This window comes from Dasypus novemcinctus, chromosome 25, assembly GCF_030445035.2.
Source record: "Dasypus novemcinctus isolate mDasNov1 chromosome 25, mDasNov1.1.hap2, whole genome shotgun sequence".
NCBI classification, from domain to species: Eukaryota; Metazoa; Chordata; class Mammalia; order Cingulata; family Dasypodidae; genus Dasypus; species Dasypus novemcinctus.
In genome coordinates this window covers 16,283,278-16,308,711 of record NC_080697.1, presented here as the reverse complement: position 1 = coordinate 16,308,711, position 25,434 = coordinate 16,283,278, and the positions used below count along the sequence as shown (strand labels likewise).

The 25,434-nt window shown below is 38.1% G+C and overlaps 1 protein-coding gene across 2 annotated transcripts in view; it reads left to right on the top strand.

The window, feature by feature from the left end:
* The window catches only part of ASXL2 (ASXL transcriptional regulator 2), a 185,251-nt gene that overhangs the window by 125,577 nt on the left and 34,240 nt on the right, over positions 1–25,434 (top strand). The window contains exons 5-7 of one of the 2 annotated variants that reach the window (XM_058287729.2): positions 3,147–3,262; positions 7,205–7,334; positions 8,108–8,251. In XM_058287729.2, coding sequence (XP_058143712.1) covers positions 3,147–3,262; positions 7,205–7,334; positions 8,108–8,251 — 390 coding nt within the window. The remainder of the gene's footprint in view (positions 1–3,146; positions 3,263–7,204; positions 7,335–8,107; positions 8,252–25,434) is intronic. The other variant, XM_058287730.2, reaches the window with a different exon arrangement.

The following is a 25,434-nucleotide window of genomic DNA, read 5'->3' as shown; positions in this document are numbered from 1 at the left end:
GAACAATGTCAGTAAGGATGCCAACCAGAGGTATTTCACTATCACTGGGAGTATTAATAGAATTGGAGGAGTTCGGGTGAGGATAGAAATAGAACTTGTATTTTTATAGTACTTACTATAGAGAGTTGTTACAAGAGTTCAGTGAAATCCTGTTAACAAAAGGCCTAGCACAGTTGTTAGTCACATGGGAGATATTTAATAGTTAGCTGTTATTAATAAAATTATGTGTCCTTGAAGATAATGTGACCACTAAAAGAAATAATGAAAGTTTCTCAAGTTTCTCACATATATTGTTTTTTAGATTTATTTTTTTATTTCTCTCCTCTTCCCCCACCCTCAGTTGTCTGCTCTCTGTTCTTCTGTGATCACTTCTGTCCTCATCAGTGGCACCAGGAATCTATGTTTCCTTTTGTTGCGTCATCTTGTTGTGTCAGCTCTCCGTGTGTGCAGCACCATTCTTGGGCAGGCTGCACTTTCTTTTGCGCTGGGCCACTCTCCTTACGGGGCACACTCCTTGTGTGTGGGGCTCCCCCACGTGGGGGACACCCCTGCATGGCATGGCACTCCTTGCGCGCATCAGCACTGCGCATGGGCCAGCTCCACACGAGTCAAGGAGGCCCAGGGTTTGAACCGCGGACCTCCCATGTGGTAGGCAGATGCCCTATCCATTTGGCCAAGTCAGTTTCCCCATGTATTGTTTTTAAGGTATTGCTGTATGTGGTTCTGAATCCTTAATATTTAAAAAGTTAGAATAGTGTAAGTTTCATAGAAGTTGAGTTAATTGGCATTACTTCATTTCTGGCAGGTGTTTCACACTGGTAGGTGCTAGAATTTTCATTTATTTCAGTTGCCTTAGGATATGTTTGCCCTTTCATTTGTTAGGAAGAACTTTGCCTTCAGGGTGAAAGTAATTTGCCCTGGCAGTTACAGATCGCTTTACTGTCTTATTTTCTAGGCTGCAAAGTGAAATTTTTATCTTTTATTCTGTAGTGGGGATGTTTTGGTTTCTTTGTGTGTTTTCTGTTTATAATCAGGCAGTATTGGAGCCTGTGAGGAAAACTATTTTCTCAGATTCCTGAAAGACATTTAAAAAAGGTAAACATTTTAGATACTAATGTTTTTCTTTACTTTCTTTTTGTGTTTTCTAAATTAAAAACATTGGTCAGATCAAAAAGACAGACAATAACAAGTGTTGGCAAGGATGCAGAGCAGTTGGAGTCCTTATACATTGCTGGTGGGATTGTAAAAATACTTCAACCACTTTGGATACAGTTGCTCAAAAAGTTACACATAGAGTTTCCATAAGATCCAGAAATTTCACTTCTTAGGCATGTACCCAAGAGAATTGAAAACATACGCCACCTTAGAAACCTGTACATAAATGTTCATTGTAGCGTTTTCATAATAACCAAAAAGTGTAAACAACCCAAATGTCCATCACCTGAGGAATGGATAAACAGAATGTGATATAAGCCATACAGTCCAACAGTATTTGGCAATAAAAAGGTATGTAGTACCAATACATACTACAACATAGATGAAATTTATGCTAAGTGAAAGAGGCCAGATACAAAAGGCCCCATATTCTATGAGTCCATTGTTATGAAATGTCCGCAATAGGCAAATCCATAGAGACAGAAATAGATTAGCCAGGAACTAGGGTGTGATTTGGTGGCAAATGAAGTGACTGCTAATGGGGTGTAATTAAAATGTTCAAATGGTGTGATGTATTTTGCACAACCTGAATATACTAAAAACCTTTGAATTGTACATTTTAAATAGATGAATTTTATGGTACATGAATTATATCTCAAAACTATTACTTAAAAAAATTAGTCAACATCTAACTGTACTGAGAGTGAGGATATATTGTTGTTTGGGGTGTTTTTGGTTATGTATTTGTATTGTTTTTCTGCTCAGCTATCCCAAGAATAAGCCAACTCCAATTCCATTTTTGTGTGATCCATTACAGTGACCTATTTTTTGTTGTTTATTTTTAAACCTGGAACTAATGCAACAATCTTTCCTTGTATGTGAACTTTATCATAAGGGTTGGGATACAAAGTTAAACTATCTATGATACATCAGCCTCTTAATAATGCCTGCTGTTGTCTTTCATAAATGTATCTACTGTGTATTCTGTTCTTAGGACATCTACAAGTGTAAATGCTGCATTCCATAACTTGGGTGTTTCAGTGAACCACAGGGTTATGTCAGTATATACTTTATACAATATCTTCAACCTCATTGGCTGTACTATGGGGTGCAGTTTTGACAGACCATTTTAGTCCAACACATATGAAAGGAGGAAGCATTAGTTATCATGCACACTTTGATACTATTAGCAGCAGTGGTTATAATTTTGGTATTTTTGTTATTAAGGCATATGTATCAGCAATTTCTGTGTTCTTCCTTATCAGTAATACATAAATGTAGAATTTTACAGACCATAATGAAGATTTAATTGCTATTTATCATAGGAGGTATAGGCTGTTGAAGGGAGAAAACCCTGATTCACCTAAGACTAAGATTTGGCCAATCTCTGGCCAAATAGGTAGAGATGAAGCAGATAGTGGTTACATCTTGTGCAACTGACATTGCTTCGATACATGAAATCCTAAGTACTCTTTGACAGTTCTAGGCCTAAAACTTGATTTAAGAGATGAAGGAATGTAACAAGTAAAGCTGTGGTAGAATTTTGAGGTAGAATGGTCTTATTCCCTTCATTTCAAAGACAGGAAATCTGAGACTCATTCTCTGAATCCAGGATTCTTCCACTGTATCATGTTGTCATTAGATTTACCTTTAGATCATAGATACTATCTAAAGGACTCTAGAATCTTTCTAAAGTTTTATCTAATTTAATGGCTCATGGTTTTTATTCTACTTCCTGCTTCTTTAATCAATTCTTTTTAAAAAGTAATTACTACTAACACCGATTCCTTCCCTATCCTATTATCCTCAATAGAGCTTTCTGGGAAAGTAAACTGCAGCGGGAGGCTGTTTGCAGTAGAATTCTAAAAAGATCCTTCCCCAAAGTGTTTGGTTACATTTCTTAACACAGGTAGCAGCATATGATGGGGGAAGGAGTGGTGCTTTATATCAACTCTGATAACATAATTTTTCATTGTCATTTTTCCCCCTAGACCCTTCTAGATTGTCACAGCCATCCTCCCCCCAGTCAGGCTGTCCATCTCCTTCCATTCCAGCAGGTAAACTCATTTCTCCATCACAGAAGCACACCAAGAAGGCACTAAAGCAGGTAATCTTGCCAGTCTGTGTCAGAACTATAATCTACTTTAAAAATGTATGTCTTTGGCAGTCATTCAGAATTTCTTGAAAGCTTCTACTGTAGGCCCTTTTAAGGATAAATTTTATTTGGTTATTTAACAGTATGTGCTACTGGGTATGATATCTGTGGTATGTTTTTGGAAGATATTCTTTTATCACATTTTACAAGTTCCTAATTTGCTAAGAAGTTTTTGTTTCTTTAAAAATCGTGAATAGCTGTTGAATTTTTTCAAATTTTCTCCCCAGGATTTATTGAGATGATCAGGTAGTTTTTCTCTTTTCATCTGTTTAATTTTTCAATGAATTGAAATAATTAAGCTTTCAATTCTGTACTGTCTTTTAATGCATAGAATTCCATAACTAGATTTCTGATGGTAAGCTATGCCTAACTTTCTGGAATAAACCCACATGTTTTCTTTCTATTTTTAAAAAAATACATGTGTGATACATTATTGAATTCTCTTTAAGATTTTAGTTTGGATTTTGCAGTTTTCTTGTACTATCCTTATACAATTTTAGAATCAGAGCTAGTCTAGCTGATAAAATAAGTTGTGTAGCTTTCTGTGTTTTTCTAGATTTTGGAACAAAATTGTAGAACTAACTCTCCATATTTTTCCTGATTTTGGAAATGATCTTTGCCTTGAAAGTTCAGTGAATCTCACCTTTTAGAATCATTTTCTTAGCATTTCATTTTTATTTAGTGTTACTGTTTCTTCTGATTTTCTGCTTTTTGAGACAATTTCAGAAATTTCTTTTTAGAGAATGATCCATTGTTCCTAGTTTTTTTCAAATATTGGTACAAAGTTGTGTGTAGTGTTCTTCTTATATCTCTTTTTCTTTCCTCAGTGTTGTTCATTTTAAGGTTTTTTTCCCCCCCAGTACATTAGGCAATTGTTTGTCTATTTTATTGGACATTTCAAAGAACTAGCTTTGGAATTTTTAAAAATGCAAATCACCAACAAATGGAAACTCACTAGTAACTAGGGAAACATTAAAATAACAGATTTTTTAAAATCCTCTGATTGGTGTAAATTAAATGAGCTTAATTATATATATCAAGTATTGGATATTATGTGGAGAAACAGATACTCATGATTTGTTAGTAGAATATAATTTATTATAGCAACTTGGAAAGAAATTTTGCAATGTCTGTTCATATTTAAAATGCCCATAACCCATGACTAAGCAATTCAGCTTTTTGGAATTTAGGCTTAAAAAATACAAGTATGCATATGTACATATATGCATGCATACATACATACATACACAAACAGAACAGCATTTGCATTAAAGATTTGTAATAGCCTAATACATACAAATTAGGAATTTGGTTAATAAATGGTGTCATATCCATATTCTGGACAATTATGCAAGGGTGTTGATCTATATGAATGGACATGGAAAAATAACCATGATATTCTGTTGAATCATTTAAGTTAAATTGTTCTACAACATGTAAGACCTGACACCATTTTTAACAACATGCACTTGCATACCCACAATCCACTACAATATATTTTAAAATAAATATGAATATGTATAACCACGAAAACATATGTAAATGACAAAAGTTCAGTAAGGAAAAGTAAATTGATGACTGAGAATTGGGGGATAAGACTAGAAGTGGTGGTCAGAGCAGAGTCTAGCTTTTGTGTTCAAATTAGACATTAAGAATGAATGTATTACCTTTACCGTTAAATTTAATATTTTAAAAATTATGTATGTCTTAAAGTGTTTAATCCAAAAGTTATTTTTATTAAAATATGCCTCCAAACTTGGTAATATTAATTATTGCCTGCCTGAGCTTCCTGTAGCACTTAGATTTTGTAAATTCTCTGGAGAATTTTAAGAAGTATAAGACAAAACTTTTCCATAGGCAAAAGGCAAATATTTTCTTAAACCTTTTAGCTAATTAATAACATGTACACTACTCTTGTACTCATGTATTAATACTCCTCTCGTCTCAGGAGTCACATAGTGTATTTTCTTTAGGGAATATCAGCATGGAAAATTCTATAAATTAGATCATTGGTATGTAAAATAAGTCCTTACCCCTAACGTATGTTTCATAGTATTATTTGAGGAAAATTATTATAGTACTAGTTATCCTTTACCACAAATAAGGGTATTATATTCTTGTTTATTTAGTGGTTTTATTTTAAAATGAGTGTGTTAGCAACAAGGTTTGTAAACTGCTTGGGGGGATTGAACTGCTTGTTTTTGATTAGAGGAGCAATCAGTTGTTTTGCTTCCATTATCTGTCTGAATTTACATGATCACAGCAGAAATAGATGAGATCAAATATTTCCGTAAAGTTTTGCATTAACCTTGAAATGACCTCAGTACTGTGAGTAGTCAAGCAATGAATATCACCCAGAAAACCTATGAACATTTTCTGGTCTAATTGCAAAGAACGAGAGAAAAAGCCATAATTAATGGTCAGATAACACTGACACATTTTACGCATTATGCTTCTACCTCATCTATTATAAACATTGTAGATGAGTCTAAGCCAGATGTCCACCTCTCTGAGTTATGTTTCTCCATAAGCAGCTTAGAGCTTATATCAATTCTCTTGACTTCTTATAACTCTTTGCATATAGCATAACCAGAGATATGTGTGAATATGAAGCAGGAAGAAACTATATTGGGAAGAGGGAATTGGAAAACCAGAACTACTGAGTTATTCTAGACTTTTCTGAAAGTTAAAGCTCAAAACTGGCAACTTAGGAGAAGTGACTGTGGCTCAAGTCGTTGAGCTCCTATTTACCGCATAGAGGACACGGGTTTGATCACAGGACCTCCTGTAAAAAAAGAAAAAAGGCATCCCAGACCTGCGTGGCGTGGGCGCCTGCGGCACAGCAGTGCAGCAAAAAGACTATGATACAACCAGATAGAAAAAAACAAAAAACTGGCAATTTAGCCAAGTCTTAGGTTTTCCTGGATTTTCCTGAAATGTAGCTTTGCTTTCTTGATTTCTTTGCCTTTTTTTTTCTCACTCTAAGAAATAGATGGCCCATTTATATTCATGATTGAAATTATGGGACATTCTTGATATTTCTGTTCACTCTAAATAGTGTTGCCTATAAAGTAAGAATATCATATATAAAAATATTCTAAAATAGCCAGAACGGACCATACTATTTAATTAGAACCAGTATTTTTCTAATCTTCCTTCCTGCCTGTTTTGCTATTATAGGTCATTAGGCCAAATTTTGATGCTCTTACCTAAGATCTAACTCAGGTAGTCAATTGTAATCTTTTGTTCAAATGTAGCACCTCTGAAGCATACATGAACTAAATCAGGGGTTCTTAACTTGGGGTCCATGAGCTTGAATTTGAAAGAATCAACTTATCTTTATTTTCTCTGACTTCTAACTGAAATCTAGCGTTTCCTTCACTTATGATTGTATGAAATAAATAAATTACAGTAGTATTCATTTCACCTGACTGGCAGAGGGGTCCATGGAACAAAAGAGGTTAAGAACCCCTGAGCAAAATATTTGCATTTCTTTGTAGAGTTCATGCAAATGATACTCTTCTTGGTACAGGGCGTAATTATCTACATCCAGAAATTACTGAAAAACGAATTCTGTGCTAAGATTCCACTTCTGCTTGCTACTGTAAGGTTGAGAAGTCCTCAGCTTACTGATGATTTTTAATTCCTAAAAAATGTTAATAGCTATCACATTTATGTATAATAATATAAAGAAGTAATATTGGCAAAATAGAAGTCCAAACTTTAAAGTTTATTTAGGCATTATACTTAGTTTATTTTCTTTTTTTGTTTGTTTGTTTGCTTTGTTAGATTTCAAAGAAATTGGCTCATCAGTATGCTTACCTACACCTCTTTTTTAAAAAGTCACTTTTTATATTTACTAAAAACTGATTTGTGTTAGTTTTCTCTTTATAGGCTCTAAAGCAACAACAGCAGAAGAAGCAGCAGCAGCAGCAATGCAGGCCAAGCATGTCCATCTCCTCCAACCAGCATCTCTCTCTAAAGACTGTCAAAGCAGCCAGTGACTCTGTACCTGCCAAGCCTGGTGAGCAGATTGGGCATTGTGGAAGCTTCTTTCTCCCCAGTATTTTTGTGTTTGTTTTCTAAGTTTGCATGTCACATCATTTATTTTTAAATTACTTTGTTTATTCCCATAATCCTTGTATTGTCAAGTTAACATAAATTCAGGATAAATGGGAAAATTTTATGCAGAAACATGCAGTTATTAAAAATTGCATCAGTGGTATTTGCATGTAAGAAGGCAATCAATGACTAAATTCCAAGGTGCCTGTAATCATTAAAATCTATTAGCTTATAGAACTGATACTTCCCAGCAAGCTCAGGCTGACCTGTTTACCATTTCTCTCCTTTAAAAATAAAAAGTTTCCCATAGAGTACATAAATCCTTTGAGTTCCCTTTGAACGTATCTACAAGACCTTTGGCTGTTTTATTGATTGTTACTTGTGTTATTTTTAATCTAAACTGCTCTAGATAGCAGACCTAGTATTATATGAGTGATTGAGTTTAATGCCATTGGATGATAATATGGGCGTTAAGATACAGTCTTAATCTGTATCTTGCAAAACATTGAATTTTTGTAAAGAAGGAAATTTATACCCAGAAACAAATAGTATTTTGGGAGGAAGGAAAAGAATTTATTTTACTTTTTGACCTTTAATTTTCAGACTCCAAATACAGTAGGGGGATCACATTGCCTAATAGAAAACTCCGTTTAGTAAGTGATGATAGGTAAATTGAGTGATTGATTTCTATCTAAAACCACAGTGTTACCAGTCTTTACATATTTTCTCTCCTAGCAATATGGGAAGGAAAACAGTCTGATGGACAGTCAAGCAGCCCCCAGAACTCAAACTCCAGCTTTTCTTCCACAGTTAAAGTGGAAAATCCTTTGCTTGGCTTGGGGAAGAAGTCATTCCAGAGATCTGACAGACTTCATACAAGTAAGTTGAGGCTTCAATTATCATTCCATAATTTGTCAACTGTATATTTAAAAACCATTAGCTCTTTGGCTTAGATTTAGGGCATGATTTGAATTATATAGCAAGGATTAGATATAACTACCTTCTTTCTTCCCTCCCTTCCTATCTTCAGGTTCTCCCTGTCCTTTATTTCTGAAAAAAAATTTATATCAGTCATTTTATATTTTATTTCCAATTCTGCCAGTAGGTTGCTTTATCTAGCATTATTTACTTACTTTTTTTTTTAAGGATGTACAAGGGTTTGAACCCGAGACCTCAAACATGGGTAGCAGGTGCTCAAACACTGAGGTGCACCTGCTCTCCAGCATTATTTACATTTTAAGACATTTATTCTGAGGTGAAACTGAACCATAGATATTCCAAATTCAGAGACTTGCACATATCCAAGGACAGAAGATGGGCACTATGCTAAAATAATGCTTAAGTGATGAAAATACAATACTGAGTAGTGATCCTCCTGCTTGTCTTCAGAGTACTAGCAATCAAACACATTTCCACTACTGCTTGCATCCTCCTCCCCACTGTGGTCCAGCAGAAGAGTAATTGCTCCCTAGAGAAATTGAATATCCTTAGAGAAAGTTAGGCAGGCAAAATTACAGGTTCCTGGTAAACAGAGGTACTGTTGATCACACATCTCTGACGCTCATACACTGCAAGATCCCCTTATGCACACAGAGGTTTCAGTCAGCCTTATAGTGCTTCTCTCTAAATTATGATTGCCAAGAATTAACAGATGTTTGAGGATGAGTCAGAATCTGAAATACAGGAACTCGGAAGAAGTGGAGACAATTCAGAAAGTAGAAGAAAATTTAAAAGAATACATTTTAAAACTATAGTATCCCCAAAAAGATATGAGACAATATGGATCCACAAAGAAACAGAATGCTATTTTAAAAATCAGGAAATAAAAAAAGAAAGAGTTCCGGGATATCAAATAATATGTTAGTGGAAATTAAAAATTACAATAGCAATATTGAAACACAGAATTGAAGAAATTTCCCAGAAAGTAGGCCCTGGAGATCTTTGACAAATAAGAAATGGTAAGAAAATTAGAGCACCCATATAGACTGTTCAGTATCTTAAATTATAGTATTATCAGTAAAGAAGAATAGAACTTGAAAGGATTTTATAAAATAACACAAGAAGATTTCTTAGAAAAATCATGAGATTCCAGATTTAAAATATAGGTGACAAGAAACATGAACAAAAAGAAACCTACCAAAAGGTACATTCTTTTGAAATTTCAAAACATCCAGGATAATAAGAATATTCCAAAATACCTCCAGAAAGAAATAAATGCTTTACACACAAAGATTAAAATATGGGATGGCAGGCATCTTCAGGCAAATATTTGTAGAAGGCATGTTAATATGCGAAGCACAGGTTTTAGGACCCTGGGGATATGGTGATGAACAGAACATTTCTTCCTTGTGAACCCTGTATTATACTTAAGTTCAGTTAAAATCACAATTGTAGTCTATTCATTCAATTGCAGTAGAAATTTAGAGGTACAAAATGAAGACATTATGGAAAGAGAATTTCTTACTTTCATACAAAACTAGGTAAAATTAACCATAAAGAAAGTATAGCTGAATAGCCAAAACAGTCTTAAAAAGGAAGAACAAAGTTGGGGGAATTAAACTTCTCAATTTCAAAACTTATTGCAAAGCTGCAGTAATCAAAACAGTGTGGGGGGAAGCAGACTTGGCCCAATAGATAGGACATCTGCCTACCACATGGGAGGTCCAGGGTTCAAACCTGGGGCCTCCTTGACCCGTGTGGAGCAGGCCCACGTGCAGTGCTGATGCGCTCAAGGAGTGCTGTGCCATGCAGGGGTGTCCCCCACGTGGGGGAGCCCCACGCACAAAGAGTGTGCCCCGTAAAGAGAGCCTCCCACGTGAAAGAAAGTGCAGCCTGCCCAGGAGTGGTGCTGTACACATGGAGAGCTGACGCAGCAAGATGACACAACAAAAAGAGACACAGATTCCTGGTGTGCTGACAAGAATACAAGCGAACACAGAAGAACACACAGCGAATGGACACAGAGAGCAGACAACTGGAGGGGGTGGGGAGGGGAGAGAAATTAAAAATTAAAAATAATAAATTTTAAAAAAGCAAAAAAAACCCCAAAACAGTGTGGGATTGATACAAGGAAACACATAGACCAATGGAAAGAACTGAGAGTCCAGAAATAAATTGATAAATCTATGGCCTGATGATTTTCAACAAGAGTGCCAAGACTGGGAAGCGGACTTGGCCCAGTGGTTAGGGCATCCGTCTACCACATGGGAGGTCCACGGTTCAAACCCCGGGCCTCCTTGACCCTTGTGGAGCTGGCCCATGCGTAGTGCTGATGCGCGCAAGGAGTGCCGTGCTACGCAGGGATGTCTCCCACGTAGGGGAGCCCCATGTGCAAGGAGTGTGCCCCGTAAGGAGAGCCACCCAGTGTGAAAGAAAGTGCAGCCTGCCCAGGAATGGTGCCGCACACACGGAGAGCTGACACAACAAGATGACGCAACAAAGGAGACATAGATTCCCGTGCCACTAACAACAACAGAAGCAGACAAAGAAAAACACGCAGAAAATAGACACAGGGAACAGACAACTGGGGTGGGGGAGCAAGTAGAGAGAAATAAATAAAATAAATCTTTTAAGAGTATGAAGACTGCTCAATGGAGAAAGAATATTTTCTCCAACAAATGGTGCTGGCAAAACTGAATATCAACATGCAAAAGAATGAAATTGGACCCATACCTAACATCATAATTAAAAATTAACTCAAACTAAATGTAAGATAAGGACTATAGTTGGTAGTAATACTTTGATGATGCCCTTGCATAGTTTGTAACAAATGTTTTACAACAATGCAATGTGTTGGTGGAAGGGTGATATATGAGACCCCTATGTGATATTATGTATGTCTATTTTGTAAGTTCACAATCTTTACACTTATTGTTTATGCATGTTCATGTATGAATGATATACTTCAATTTTAAAAAGAGCAAAAAAAAAAGTTAACTCAAAATGGATCGACCATCTAATAATAGGAGATGAAACTATAAAACTTAGAAGAGAGTACAGGGATAAATCTTCATGGCCTTAAAGAATGGATTCTTAGATATGACACCAAAAGCACAAGCAACAACCAAAAGCTTATGCATCAGAGAACATTATTGAGACTGAAAAGACAACCTACAAAATGGAAAAATATAGTTGCAAATTATACATCTGTTAAAGATTTAATTTGCAGAATATATAAATGTCTGCAACTCAAGTACAAAAAAGACAAAATATAAAAATGTGCAAAGGATTTAAGTAGACATTTCTCTAAAGAAGATGTACAAATGGCCAGTTAAGCACATGAAATGAGATTCTACATCATTAAGGACATGCAAGTCAAAACCACAAAGAGATTCCACTTGACACCCACTAGGATGGCTATTATTAAACACACACACAGAAAATAACAAATATTAGTGAGAATGTAAGAGAAATTAGAGTCCTCATGTATTACTGTTAGGAATGTAAAATGGTGCAGCCACTGTGCAAATACTTCAGTGGGTCCTTAAAAAGTTACACACAGAATTATGTGTAATTACATGTTATTTAATTCCACTCCTTGGTAAATTCCCTTTAAACAGGAACGCAAGCACATACTTGTACCACACTAGTGTTATAGCAGCATTATTCACAGTAGCCAAAAGATGGAAGCAACCCAGATGTCCGTTAAAAAATGAATGGATAAACAAAAATATGGTATATATGTACAGTGAAATATTATTCAGCCTTAAAAAGGACTGAAGTTCTGATGCATGGTACAACATGGATAAACTTTGACAATATTATGCTAAACAAATAAAATAATACAAAAGGAAAATATCGTATATGACAGTTTGAGATTATTTATGAATTCCAAAAAGAGAGATTATGTTTGTTAACTGGTCTGTTTCTCTGGGCTTGATATCCTTTGATTGTCTTAGATTTAGCTGAGAGGCATTTGATTAAAACATGTTAAGATTAGGGTTTTGATTTGACCACATCATTAGGGTGACTCAATTTGAGTCCCCTCCCCCTTGGTGGACTATATAAACAGACAATCAAGGTGACACACAGAAGTAGATACACAGAAGAAACTCAAAAGAGGAAGAGAGTTCCATAGACACAGTGAGGAGAGAGCTTTGATCCTGCAGCCCTGGGAAGAGAGACAAGCCATTTGCTAGACAGTTTGCATCTGAAGAGACCAGAGCCCTGAGCAGCTGGAGTGGGCCTGGAAATAAACAAGCCTTCCAGCCTGCAGCTGAGATTGGAAGAAGCTGGGCCCATGAAGCTTCAAGAGGAAAGAGGAAGGCTAAGCCCTCACAGACATTGTCTACCATCTTGCGTCAACATGTGGCAACAGACTTAAGTGAAGAACTAACCTTGCTTAAGTTGAGCTCTTTAGGGCTTGTAATTGTAAACTTTTGTCCCAAATAAATACCCTGTATAAAGGCCAACAGATTTCTGGTACTTTGCATTAGCCCCCCTTTTGGCTGACATACTGATATCATGTGATATCACTGATGCGTTACCTAAAATAGGCAGATTCATAGAAAAATAAACTAAAGCAGAGATTTCCAGGGGTTGGGGCTCTAACTGAATTTAAATATTGCTTTCTATTTGGAGTGATAAAGTTTTGGCAGTGGATGGTGGTAATGGTTATACAACGTTGTGAACCCTACTAATACCACTGAATCTTATACTAAAAAAAAAAAAAATTAAAATGGCAAATGTTACATTATTTATTTGTTACCACAATAATATTTTTACATAAAAAGGAAAGAAAAGCATGCAAAGTTAAGTTTGTAAGTTCAGGAAAAACCATGAGATTTGTCAAGCCTTGGTAGTATGAATTTAAAGCCTCTCGAGAACCTACAAAGGAAGTGCTCCAAAGCTGCACCCATATTCCAAAAATTGTCTCCCTGGGTTTAGGCAATGGCATTATAGGAAGGAAATGGTCACTCAAATGAGCATGTAGTAATTGGAACTGAACCACACAAACAATTTAGTTATTTCCAACTTAGGGAAAGCATCAGGAAAGAGTTTTGGTACTTTAGACAAAGCAGTAAATCAAGGGCAGAAAAAGAATTGGAAACCACTGTACTCAGGAAGATAAAACCTTTCAGGCTTGCATCTCAGAGGAAGCAGTGGCATGCTGATAATGCAGATGGAGCAGTTAACGTCAGCCAGTCACTACGTTCTTTGTAACACCTCAAGGTAGATCCTGTCGTTGTCTCCATTTTGTGGAAGAGGAACTGGGCACAGGGAAATTGGGTATATTGTGGGTTGCACAGCTGGGATTTGAACCCAGGCAATCTTGATACAGAACTTAAGTTTAGAACCACCCACTAGATAGCCCCTGAAACCTCACTGATACCAGGGTTAACCTCTCTGCTCTGTTCTGAAAGCCTAGACCCTTGCTTCACCTTGCCTAAAGAAGGGATTGGGGGAAGTGGATGTGGCTCAAGCGGTTGAGTACCCACCTCCCACATGGGAGGTCCTGGTGCCTCCTAAAAAAAACACAACAAGCAAAGCAAAGGAAAAAACCAACCCAGAGAAGCCCATGTGGCTCAGTGGTTGAGTGATGGCTTCCCACATACAAGGTCCCGGGTTCATTCCCTGGTCCCAGTACCTCAAAAAAAGGGGGTGGGGGTGGGGGGGAGGGGTAGTTTAGAGGATTCCCCATGTAAGGACAATACACTTTTATTTATTTCTCTCCCCCCACTGCATTGTCTGCACTATGTGTCCATTTGCTGTGTGTTCTTTTGTGTCCACTTGGATTCTTGTCAGTGGCACCAGGAATCTGTCTCTTTTGTTGCATCATCTTCCTGCATCAGCTCTCTGTGTGTGCAGCACCACACCTGGCAGGCCGCACTTTCTTCAAACAGGGCAGCTCTCCTTACGGTGCGCACTCCTTGCGTATGGGACTCCCTTACTTGGGGGACACTCCTGCATGGCAGGGTAGTCCTTGCACACATCAGCTCTGTGAGTGGGCCAGCTCATCACACAGGTCAGGAGGCCCTGGGTTTGAACCCTGGACCTCCCATGTGGTAGGCGGACGCTCTATCTTTTGAGCCAAATCCGCTGCCTGTCAGCTGATAGATTTTGATGTAGACAGAGAAGTGCTGTGGAGGTCAGCTTCAGAGGGCATTTTTAATTGGGTGTACTATAATCAGATGAATTGAACAGTGCCTTTAAGAGCATACAGACTTTGAAGCAAGTACCAACTCTTCCACTTTCTGGCTATGTGGCCTTGGACAAGTTACTCTGCCTCTCTCAGCCTCATTTCCTTCATCTGTGAAATGGAGATAATATCAACATACTACACAGGAATATTGTGAAGATTCAAAGAGGTAATAGTGCAAGACACTGGCATCCTAACTACTGCCTCTTCTGCCCCTTCATTCATTCATTTCTCTGGTAAACATTAACTGAAGGCTAAAAAAAAAGGCATTGTGTTTCTGGGTTTAACCTAACAACCAAGAAGTAGGTGAAAGCCTGTCTTCTTTCATGCAAATAAGAATTAAGGAGGATGGGAAGCGGACTTGGCCCAGTGGTTACAGCGTCCATCTACCACATGGGAGGTCCGTGGTTCAAACCCCGGGCCTCCTTGACCCGTGTGGAGCTGGCGCATGCGCAGTGCTGATGCGTGCAGGGAGTGCGGTGCCACGCAGGGGTGTCCCTGCATAGGGGAGCCCCATGTGCAAGGAGTGCACCCCCTAAGGAGAGCAGCCCAGCATGAAAGAAAGTGCAGCCTGCCTAAGAATGGCACCACACACACGGAGAGCTGACACAGCAAGATGACACAAGAAAAAGAAACAGATTCCCATGCCGCTGACAACAACAGAAGCGGACAAAGAAGACGCAGCAAATAGAGAACAGACAATGGGGGTGGGGGAGGTGGGGATAAATAAATACATAAATCTAAAAAAAAAAAAGAATTAAAGGGGAAGTGGATTTGGCTCAACTGATAGAATGTCGTCCTACCACTTAGGAGGTCCAGGGTTCAACCCCAAGGCTTCCTGACCCGTGTGGTGAGCTGGCCCACATGCAGTGCTGATGTGCACAAGAAGTGCCGTGCCACGCAGGGGTGTCCCCCATGTAGGGGAGCCCCACACCCAAGGAGTGTACTCCACAAGGAGAGCCACCCTGTGCGAAAGAAGCACAGTCTGCCCAAGAGTGGCGCTGCAAACGTGTAGAGCCGATGGAGCAAGATGATGCAATAACAGAAAAAGACACATATATCCAGTGCTGGTGACAAAAATGCAGGCGGACACAGAACACATAGTGAATGGACACAGAGAGCAGACAACAGGGGGGCGAATAGAGAGAAATTTAAAAAATAAATAAGCCTTTAGAAAAAGAATTAAGGGAATGCTGAGTGGCAATGTTCCAAAATGATTTCATCATTTGTAATGAATGTTCCACACTTAAGAAAGATGTTGTTAATGTGGAGAAATGTCGGAGGTGTAGGGAGCGGGACATACAGGAATCCCCTATGTTTTTTTGTAACATTTATGTAATCTAAAATAGCTTTTAAAATATATATATATTGTTTTAATTAAGGGAAATAATAGGAATATTTACAACATAGGACACAATATTTTTAAAACATGGAAGAAACTTTACATTTTTGTCTAATGCATAAATGATAAAACTGAATTAGATTATTTACATGAAATATTTCTTAGTTAAGTATTACAATGGTACTGTTTGTTTTACTTAAGTTATTTTCTTAGTTAAATATTACACTGGTAATATTTAACTTGAATAAAGTTTATAGCGTATCATGTATTTTTACATCCCAAGTTCAGCCAGAAGATTAAGCATAGCTCAGATGTCAAGTATAACAGCATACTATAAGACATCTTAAATTGAAAAAAGTAAGATAAACCTTACCAAAATCAGAGGACTTTAAGTTCCAGAATTGAGTCATTATTTTTTCTAAGGCACAATTTTCAGGATACAGTTTAGTCAATAATATATTGAAATAATTTGCAACTCCCTGTCTTTATTAAGATATTAAATTAAAATTTTACCTAAAATTTGATTCAGATGTGAGGGCAAACAGTAAATACCAAAATAATAAGAAAACCATTCATGAAACACAGACACTGATTCAATCAATTATTTGGGGAAGGGAAACCAAGATGTTGCTTTCTGTTCTATAAAGCCATTGCAACCCTGTTTATACAAACAGAAACCTGATAACCCTTCTCCATGACAGTGAGGGTCCAGTTAAATTAGTCATTGTTCATTCATATGTTGGAATATTAATCAGCTTTTTTAAAAGAAATAGGTGATTTGTAAGTGATACTTTGGAAAGATATCCAAGATATTCAGTTCAAGGGAAAATATGAATAATATGTATAGTTGTGATTGCATTTCTTCAAACTTAAAAATGATTTTTTCCATCAGGGTAAAATAGGTTCAAATGCAAACATCTTTATTTTCACTAGATATCTTTTGGTACTCTTCGAAATTTTTATCATGTGTAGTTTATTTTCTTTAGGTTAAAACTTGTTTTGCCTTAAAATAAATGGAAATATAGTTTGTTATCCATGTATCATGATACCAAATTATGAAAATTAAAATGGTAAGCAGAATAAATACTTGAAGAAAATAAATCTTAATAGGTACTCTGTCATACAAAAGTTTATACAAATCAGGAGAGTACTAAAAACCATTAGATAAGCATATAAAAGGACATGTAGAAATATGCAGAAAAGGAAATAAAACTACCACTTTTATGGGAAAATGTTTAAAGAAATGCAAAATAAAAACAAGATAGCATTTTTTCTTAATAAGAAAACACTTCTAATGTTCATTGTTGACAAGAATTCAGTGAAATAGTTTAATTTTACTAAATTTTCTTTTTAGTTCTAATTTGATTTCATGGTGCTTCTGGATTTTACAGAATTAATCATCAGTAAAATGATTTTATATCCTTTTCTATTTGATTAATAATGACAATAAACAGTATCATCTTATTCTGGTTTTAATAGAATTGTCATTTTGTTCATACACAGTGATGTATGTGGAGGGATTTTGATAATCATTGTGTTTAAGTAGGTTTTTTCTTTTATGAATTTTTCATGATCGCTTAATTTTGTTGGGTATGTTTTCAGCATCTGTTGACATGATTTGATGTCTCCATTCATTTGTGTTTTTTTTGTTTTTTTGTGTTTTTTTTAAGATTTATTTTTATTTCTCTCCCCTTCTCCCCTCCCCCCATTGTCTGTTTTCTGTGTCCATTTGCTGCATGTTCTTGTTTTTCTCCACTTCTGTTGTTGTCAGTAGCGCGGGAATCTGTTTCTTTTTGTTGCATCATCTTGTTGTGTCAGCTCTCCATGTGGGTGGCACCATTCCTGGGCAGGGTGCACTTTTTTTTGCGCTGGGCGGCTCTCCTTACGGGGCACACTCCTTGCTCGTGGGGCTTCCCTACGCGGGGGACACCCCTGCGTGGCACGGCACTCCTTGTGCACATCAGCACTGCACATGGGCCAGCTCCACATGGGTCAAGGAGGCCTGGGGTTTGAACGGCGGACCTCCCATGTGGTAGACGGATGCCCTGTCCACTGGGCCATGTCCGCTTCCCTCCATTCATTTGTTGATGTGATAAGATTTGTAGATATTTCCTTTTTTAAATGTACTTCAGATGCGTAGGAATGGATAGATCATAACCCATCTTTAGTTCATGAACTGTCGCATCTTAAATCTATGTTTTATATGGAGAGTAAAATATTTTAATTTATTCCTCTATTTTAATATTTTCTATTATTTATATTTATTTTATAAAATTATATTCATTTTAATGCCATAAAGCTTACCAACCAACCCAAATACCAGAACAATACCAACAATTCACATCTACCTTTGTCTTCCTATCCTGTTCTCCCCACCTGTATCCCAACCAGAGGTTACTAGAATCCTAAATTTTGTATTTATTATGCCCTTTCTTTATATGTGTATGTATGTGTGGTTTTGTCACCTATATATGTATTCTTACAAAATATATTCTTTAAGTTTGCCTGGTTTTTCAACTTGCCAGTGCTCATCTACTGAGCTATGTTGGCTCTCCTGAGTTGGTTTTTTCGATTGTTTCTTATTGTCTGTTTTTTGTTCTTGTTGTCTTTAGTAGGCACCAGGAACCAAACCAGGGGCCTCCCATGTAGGGAAGCAGGCCCTTGACTGCTTGAGCCACATCTGCTCCTCCTCATACCGTTTTTAGTCTTGAACATGTTTTTTTACTTCACAAAGCAGGAACTTCTTTTAACCAGTAAAGGGTGAAAGATGCCAATCCTCGTTAGTAAATATTGTAAGTTAAAACCTACCCACTAGCAATGTTGGAGACAGGTAGAGAGCCAGTAAATCTCATTTGCTGTTCATAGGAAAATAAATTGGTACAACCACTTTGGGAAAAGTTTGTCATTGTCAAATAAAATTGAAGATATCCACACACTGACCAGAAATTCCTACCCTAGGATAATTCTTTTTTTTTTTTTTAAAGATTTGTTTTTGTTTATTTCTCTTCTCTTCCCCTACTCCCCCCATTGTCTACTGTCTTGTGCCCTTTCGCTGTGTGCTCCTCTGTGTGTGCTTGCATCCTCAGCAGCACCAGGAATTTGTGTCCCTTTTTGTTGCACTATCCCACTATGCCAGCTCTCCATGTGTGTGGTGCCACTTCCAGGCAGGCTGGGCCTTTTTGCACGGTGTGGCTCTTCTTGCGGGGCACACCCCTTGTGCATGGGACTCCCTTATGCGGGGGAGGGAGGGTTCCCCTGCGTAGCCTGGCACTCCTTGTGCATGGCAGTATTGCATGTGGGCCAGCTCTCACCACACAGGCCAGGAGGCCCTGGGTTCGAACCCTGGATCTCCTTTATGGTAGGTGGGCACTGTCAGTTGTCACATTTGCTTCCCAGAAAATTCTTGCATATATGTACCCCAGGATACTTGTACCAGGATGTTCATGGCATCATTACTTGTAATAATAGCCGAAAACGAGGGTAGTGTGGGAGTATGTGTCTGTCAATAGCAGAATGGATTAATGAATTTTCGTATAGTCATAAATTGAAATACTCAATAGTAATGAAAATGGTGGCCTCATACAGTGAGTTGGGAAGTCTGTCTTTCAGTATTTTGGAAGAGTTTGTATAACTGTAACATTATTTGCCCTTAAATATTTGGAAATATATTTAAATATATAAAATATTTTAAAAATTTGCCCTTAAATATTTGGCTGTGAAGCCATCTGTGTTTGAACTTTTCTTTGTAGTAAGTTTTCTATTAAAGATTCAAAAATTTTATATAGACTATTTTCTATTTCTTACTGCATCAGTTTTGATGAATTAAGGTTTTCTAGGACTTTGTCCATTTCGTCTAAATTCTCAAGTTTATTGGCAAAAGTTATTAATAAGATATGAAGCCCTTTTTAAACCTTTTGTTGTAAAATAAAACTCAGAAATCTACCTATAACAAGTACATTGTTTACAGGATCATTATGAGCTGAATACTTTTAAACTTATATCAAGAACTTTTCCAGTTACCTCAGAGGTCCTCCATGTGCCTAGATTCTTGTCACAACCCTTTTCTACCACCCTTAAAGGAACCAGTAGCCTGGCTTATGGTAATCATTTCCTTGTGTTTCTTTATAGTTTAATCACTCAAATATTAAACTGTAATTTAGTATCATTCTTTTTTGTTTGTTTAAACAATCTTAAGATTTCCACTCCATCTCTTTTATATTTTCTTGCAATTTATTTCTTGAGGAACTCAAGTCACTTAACCTGTAGTTTTTCTTTCCCCACTGTCTGGATTTTGCTGATTACTTCCTTTTACTCTACTATCCTCTATTCAAATGTATTTCCTGTAAATTAGTGGTTGGATTGAGGGTCTAAATTAGATTCATGTCTCATTTGAGGGGGGAGGTAGTAGCAAGGGAAGACTTACAGGTGCAATTAGCATCTCTTTTTGTATCTTGATAGCAGTCCTTGATTCTTTAACTTTTTTTTACTGAAGTTTATCATTAATACATGAACATACATAAACAATAAGTATATAGTAAAAATTGTGAATTATAAAGCTAACATGCATATCAGCAAATAAGGCTCCTATGTATCGCCCTACTACCAGTACCTTGCATTGTTGCGAAACATTTGTTACAAATTGTGTAAGCTTGGTCGAAATATTATAGCCCATATCTTACATTTGGTGTATTTTTCCCCCAACCCACCCAATTATTAACACTCTATATTAGTATTATATATTTGTTACTGTTCATGAGAGATTATTTTCATATTGTTCTGTTAACCACAGTCCATCATCCACCACTGGATTCTTTGTGTTATACAGTCCTATGCTTTCTACAATCCATTCAAAGTATACACTCAGTGGCTTTCATTTTTATCACAGAGTTGTGCTGTCATCACCTCAATTTTAGAACCTTTTCATGACTCCAAAAGGAAAAATCCCATACCCCTTTATACTCCCCTTAGGGTTGAAATATCTACCTGCCATTGCTGCAAAATATTACAGTATTATAGTTACCTATTATTCATAAGTCACATTAGTTGTAATTTTCCTGTGTATCACCATATTCTTAGCACTTTGTAAAAGAAGAGCATTCTTTTATTATTATTAACCACAATCTTCATCTGTTACTGAAATCATGTTATACATTCCATAAGTGTTATTTTTCCCTTTCCTTTCAGTTGACATTTACTTCACAGAGCAGTCATTGATTCTTTTTTTTTCCTTTTTAAAAAATTTTTATTTTTTTACACTTTTTTTATTAAAGTTAATAGATCACAAAGAATGCTACATTAAAAAACATAAAAAACATAAGAGGTTCCTATATACCCCACTCCCCACCCCCCCACCCCATCATTTTTGTAAATTGTGTTTTTTTGAAGATACATACCTCACACAAAAAAATTTACATTAAACAATATAAGAGGTTCCCGTATACCCCTCACACCTCCAACCCACTGCTCCCACACCAACAATCTCCGTTATCATTGTGGCACACTCATCACACTCGGTGAACACATTTTGGAGCACTGCTGCCCCACATAGAAAATAGTTTACCCTGTAGTTCACACTCTCCCCCAGTACATTAAGTGGGTTATGGCAGGATATATAAAGTCCAGCATCTGACCCTGCAGTATCATTTAGGACAACTCAAAGTTCCAGAAATGCCCCACATCACATCTCTGCTTCCCTCTCCCTGCCCTCAGCAACTACTGTGGCCACTTTGTCCACCTCAGTGCTGCGGTGTCTTTTATTACTAGTCAAAATAGTTTTATAGAAGATTATCAGCAAGGAAGGATGGTCCAGTAATGAGCCCTTGATACTGTTGACTATGCTTAGGAGCCTGTGTGCCTGAAATATAAACTAGGCCTAGAGCTGCAGGGTGCGTAAGAGTTACCTCCTGAGAGCCTCCATGTTGCCCACATGTGGCCACTAGCTAACCCAGCCTCAGCATGTAAATGCATTACCTTCCCCCCAGTGTGGGACTTGACTCCTGGGGATGAGTCTCCCTGGTGCTGAGGGATTACTACCACTCACTAACTGTTGATGTAACTAGAAAGAGACCTTGAATAAAAGGTCAACTCAGACCAGCAGAATATCTCAGCCTACATGTTGGATCAAGTGTTAAAAACTACTTTTGATTTGGAATAAAAGGGGAGAATGCCAAAGACAAATGAGTTTATATGGCTAAGAGTCTCCCAAAAAGAGTCAGGAGGTCATCAGAGGAGTCTGCTTATGCATACCTCAGCAGGACCCCAGAGAGAGACAGTAGATAAAACCCTAGGTGCTGCTTCTCCTGAAGGCTATGGAGATCCATGAGGTATATGATCATGGCAGATGGGTTTGGAGCTCTGTGCCATGTCAGAGGGCCCTACTTTGGAATTTGTGCATCTGAGTGTGATGGAGCTGGAGTCAGATGTGACCTTTCTACACATGCCTCTTCTGTCACTTTTACTGAACCTGTGGTTGGTGCTAGGGATGGTGCATACTCAGGGGACTTGAATCTCTGGCCTGCCCATATGCCAGCGGGACCCTGTGCCTCAGCAGAGTTGCAACTCCTACTCTCTGGTTCATTGGACTTACCCAGATCAGCTAACAGGAACGTGAAGGTGGTCAACCACCACACCAGGGAATCAAGAGTGGCAGCAGCTGCAAGCAGAGGAATTGCATCCATCATCCATGAGAAATCTAAGCCCCCTCTTGATCCAGAGGTGGAGGGGATATCACCATCCCAGGGTCCACAGAATCGAGAAATAAAACATGGATTACACTGATTCTTAATGTGTAGATCCATCCATCAACATTGCAAAATGTTGGTGTTATGATTCTCTCATTTTTTCTTAATTAGCTGGAATACTTCTAAAGACATACCTTGCTTCTTCTGCCTTTTGGTTATACAGCAGTAGAGTTTACCTAGGAAAAGCATTCTTTTTCTTTATATGATAGTTTTTGTATGATATGTATCTTTTTCTTTATATGATAGTTTCAAGATAATGAGTTTTGGGAAGCAGACTTGACCCAGTGGTTAGGGTGTCCGTCTACCACATGGGAGGTCCACAGTTCAAATCCTGGGCCTCCTTGATCCATGTGGAGCTGGCCCACATGCAGCGCTGACGTGCGCAAGGAGTGCCATGCCACGCTGGGGTGTCCCCTGCATAAGGGAGCCCCACGTGCAAGGAGTGCACCCCATAAGGAGAGCCACCCAGTGCGAAAGAAAGTTTAGCCTGCCCAGGAATGGCGCGGTACACATGGAGGGCTGACACAACAAGATGACGCAACAAAAAGAGACATGGATTACCGTGCTGCTGACAACAACAGAAGCGGACAAAGAAAACAACGCAGAAAATAAGACACAGAACGGACAACTGGTGTGGGGGAGGGGCTTGAGAGAAATAAATCTTTTTTTTTTTTTAAAAAGATAAGTTTTCTATCATCCTTCAGAGACAACCAAGTTGTTTTTTGTTGTTTTTTAATACTCATGAACTCATGGATTTGAATATATTGGTTATATTTCAGTTCATTGTAATTATTATCTTTATTGATACTCACATTGCCTCAACTTTGATTTGTGAGAGTCTCTGAGTTTGGTCCAGGGTTTGAATTCATTTCACACCTCCCCAGTCGTCTCTGAAGATTCTTTGGCATCTGTTGTGGGAATATGTTCCAGGACATCTTGTACATTTTTTTTCCCCAGACAGGGGAGTAGCCATTTTTCCAATATACCTCACTTATGTAAATATGTTATTATTTAAAGAGAATATGTAATTTAAAGATATATCTCATGAATTCATACTGATAGTTTAAATTCAAATTCAGATTTATTTAGCCTATTTGCTATAACATCTAGATTCTCCTAACATCCACATTGAGAATTGTGGTTCTCAAGACTACAGTGAATGATAAAATTTAAAGATCTCATACTTAGTCATTGGCTTTATCCACATTACACATAAAACAGCCCAAAATCACAATAGCCATACTGCTGTACCAATATGATTACTTGTAAAATGGTTGAAAATGTTTTGTGTTTGTGCTTTCCCCTTCCCTTCATTTTTTAAATAGTTTGGTCACTATCTTCATTGTCAGAGTACATAATAACTATAATATACTGTACTTTCCCTTTTTTTCCCCCAAAGATTTCTTTATTCTTCCCCCACCCCCACCCCGCTCCCCATATTGTCTGCTCTCTGTGTCCATTTGCTGTGTGTTCTTCTGTGTCTGCTTGCATTCTCATTAAGTGTCCCCAGGAACTGGGACCTTCTGGAATGGGAGAGAGGCAAGTACTCTCTTGCGCCACCTCAACTCCCTGTTCTGCTATGTCATCTTGTTTTCTATCCTCTGTGTCTCTTGTAGCGTCGGCCAGCATTCCTGCACAGGGCGGCATTCCCATGCAGGTTAGCACTCCGGTGCAGGACGGCATTCCTGCATGGGCAGGTACTCCATGTGGGCCAGTTAGCCACATGGGCCAGCTTGCCCTCACCAGGAGGCCCTGGGCATCAAACCCTGGACCTCCTATATAGTAGATGGGAGTCCAATTGGTTGAGCCATATCCATTTCCTACCCCCTTTTTAAAAATGTTTTTTACTGACTTTAGTTTTCTTTTTTTATCCTCCTCCAGATGGTTCTCTTGTCTGTCTGTGTGCTCTTTGTTTGCTCATCTTCTCCAGGAGGCACAGGGAACCAAACCCAGGACCTCCCACATGAGAGGCGAGTGCCCAACCATCTGAGCTATATCCGCTCCCTGCAGGCTGCAGCGTCTGCTGTTTGTGGTATCTGCTCATTGTGGTGGGGGCAGTGTCTAGCTCGTTATGGCATCTGCTCATCTTCTTTTAGGAGGCACTGGGACTGAAATCAGGACCTTCCATGCAGTAGGTGGGCACCCAATCCAGTTGAGCCACATCCGCTTCCCTGTACTTTCCCTTTCTTTTTTTTTTTATTTTTTTTTTTAAGATTTATTTTATTTATTTAATTTCCCCCCCTCCCCTGGTTGTCTGTTCTTGGTGTCTGTTTGCTGCGTCTTGTTTCTTTGTCAGCTTCTGTTGTCGTCAGCGGCACGGGAAGTGTGGGTGGCGCCTTTCCTGGGCAGGCTGCTCTTTCTTTTCACGCTGGGCGGCTTTCCTCACGGGCGCACTCCTTGCGCGTGGGGCTTCCCCACGCGGGGGACACCCTTGCGTGGCACCGCACTCCTTGCGTGCATCAGCACTGCGCATGGCCAGCTCCACATGGGTCAAGGAGGCCCGGGGTTTGAACCGCAGACCTCCCATGTGGTAGACGAACGCCCTAACTACTGGGCCAAAGTCCGTTTCCCTGTACTTTCCCTTTCAACAGCTATTTTCTCTTAGATCTCCTAGCCCTTATATTGCTGATCTCTAATTTGTCTGAAACTCATTTCCTCATAATGGTCAGTTTTGTGTTTTTTTAATATATTTTTTTATTTTTAAAGAATACATAAATGTTACATAAATAAGGGATTCTCATATGCTCTACTCCTCACACACACACATTTTCCCACATTAACATCCTTCATTAGTATGGTACATTTGTTACAATTGATGAACCCATATTTAAGCATTGCTACC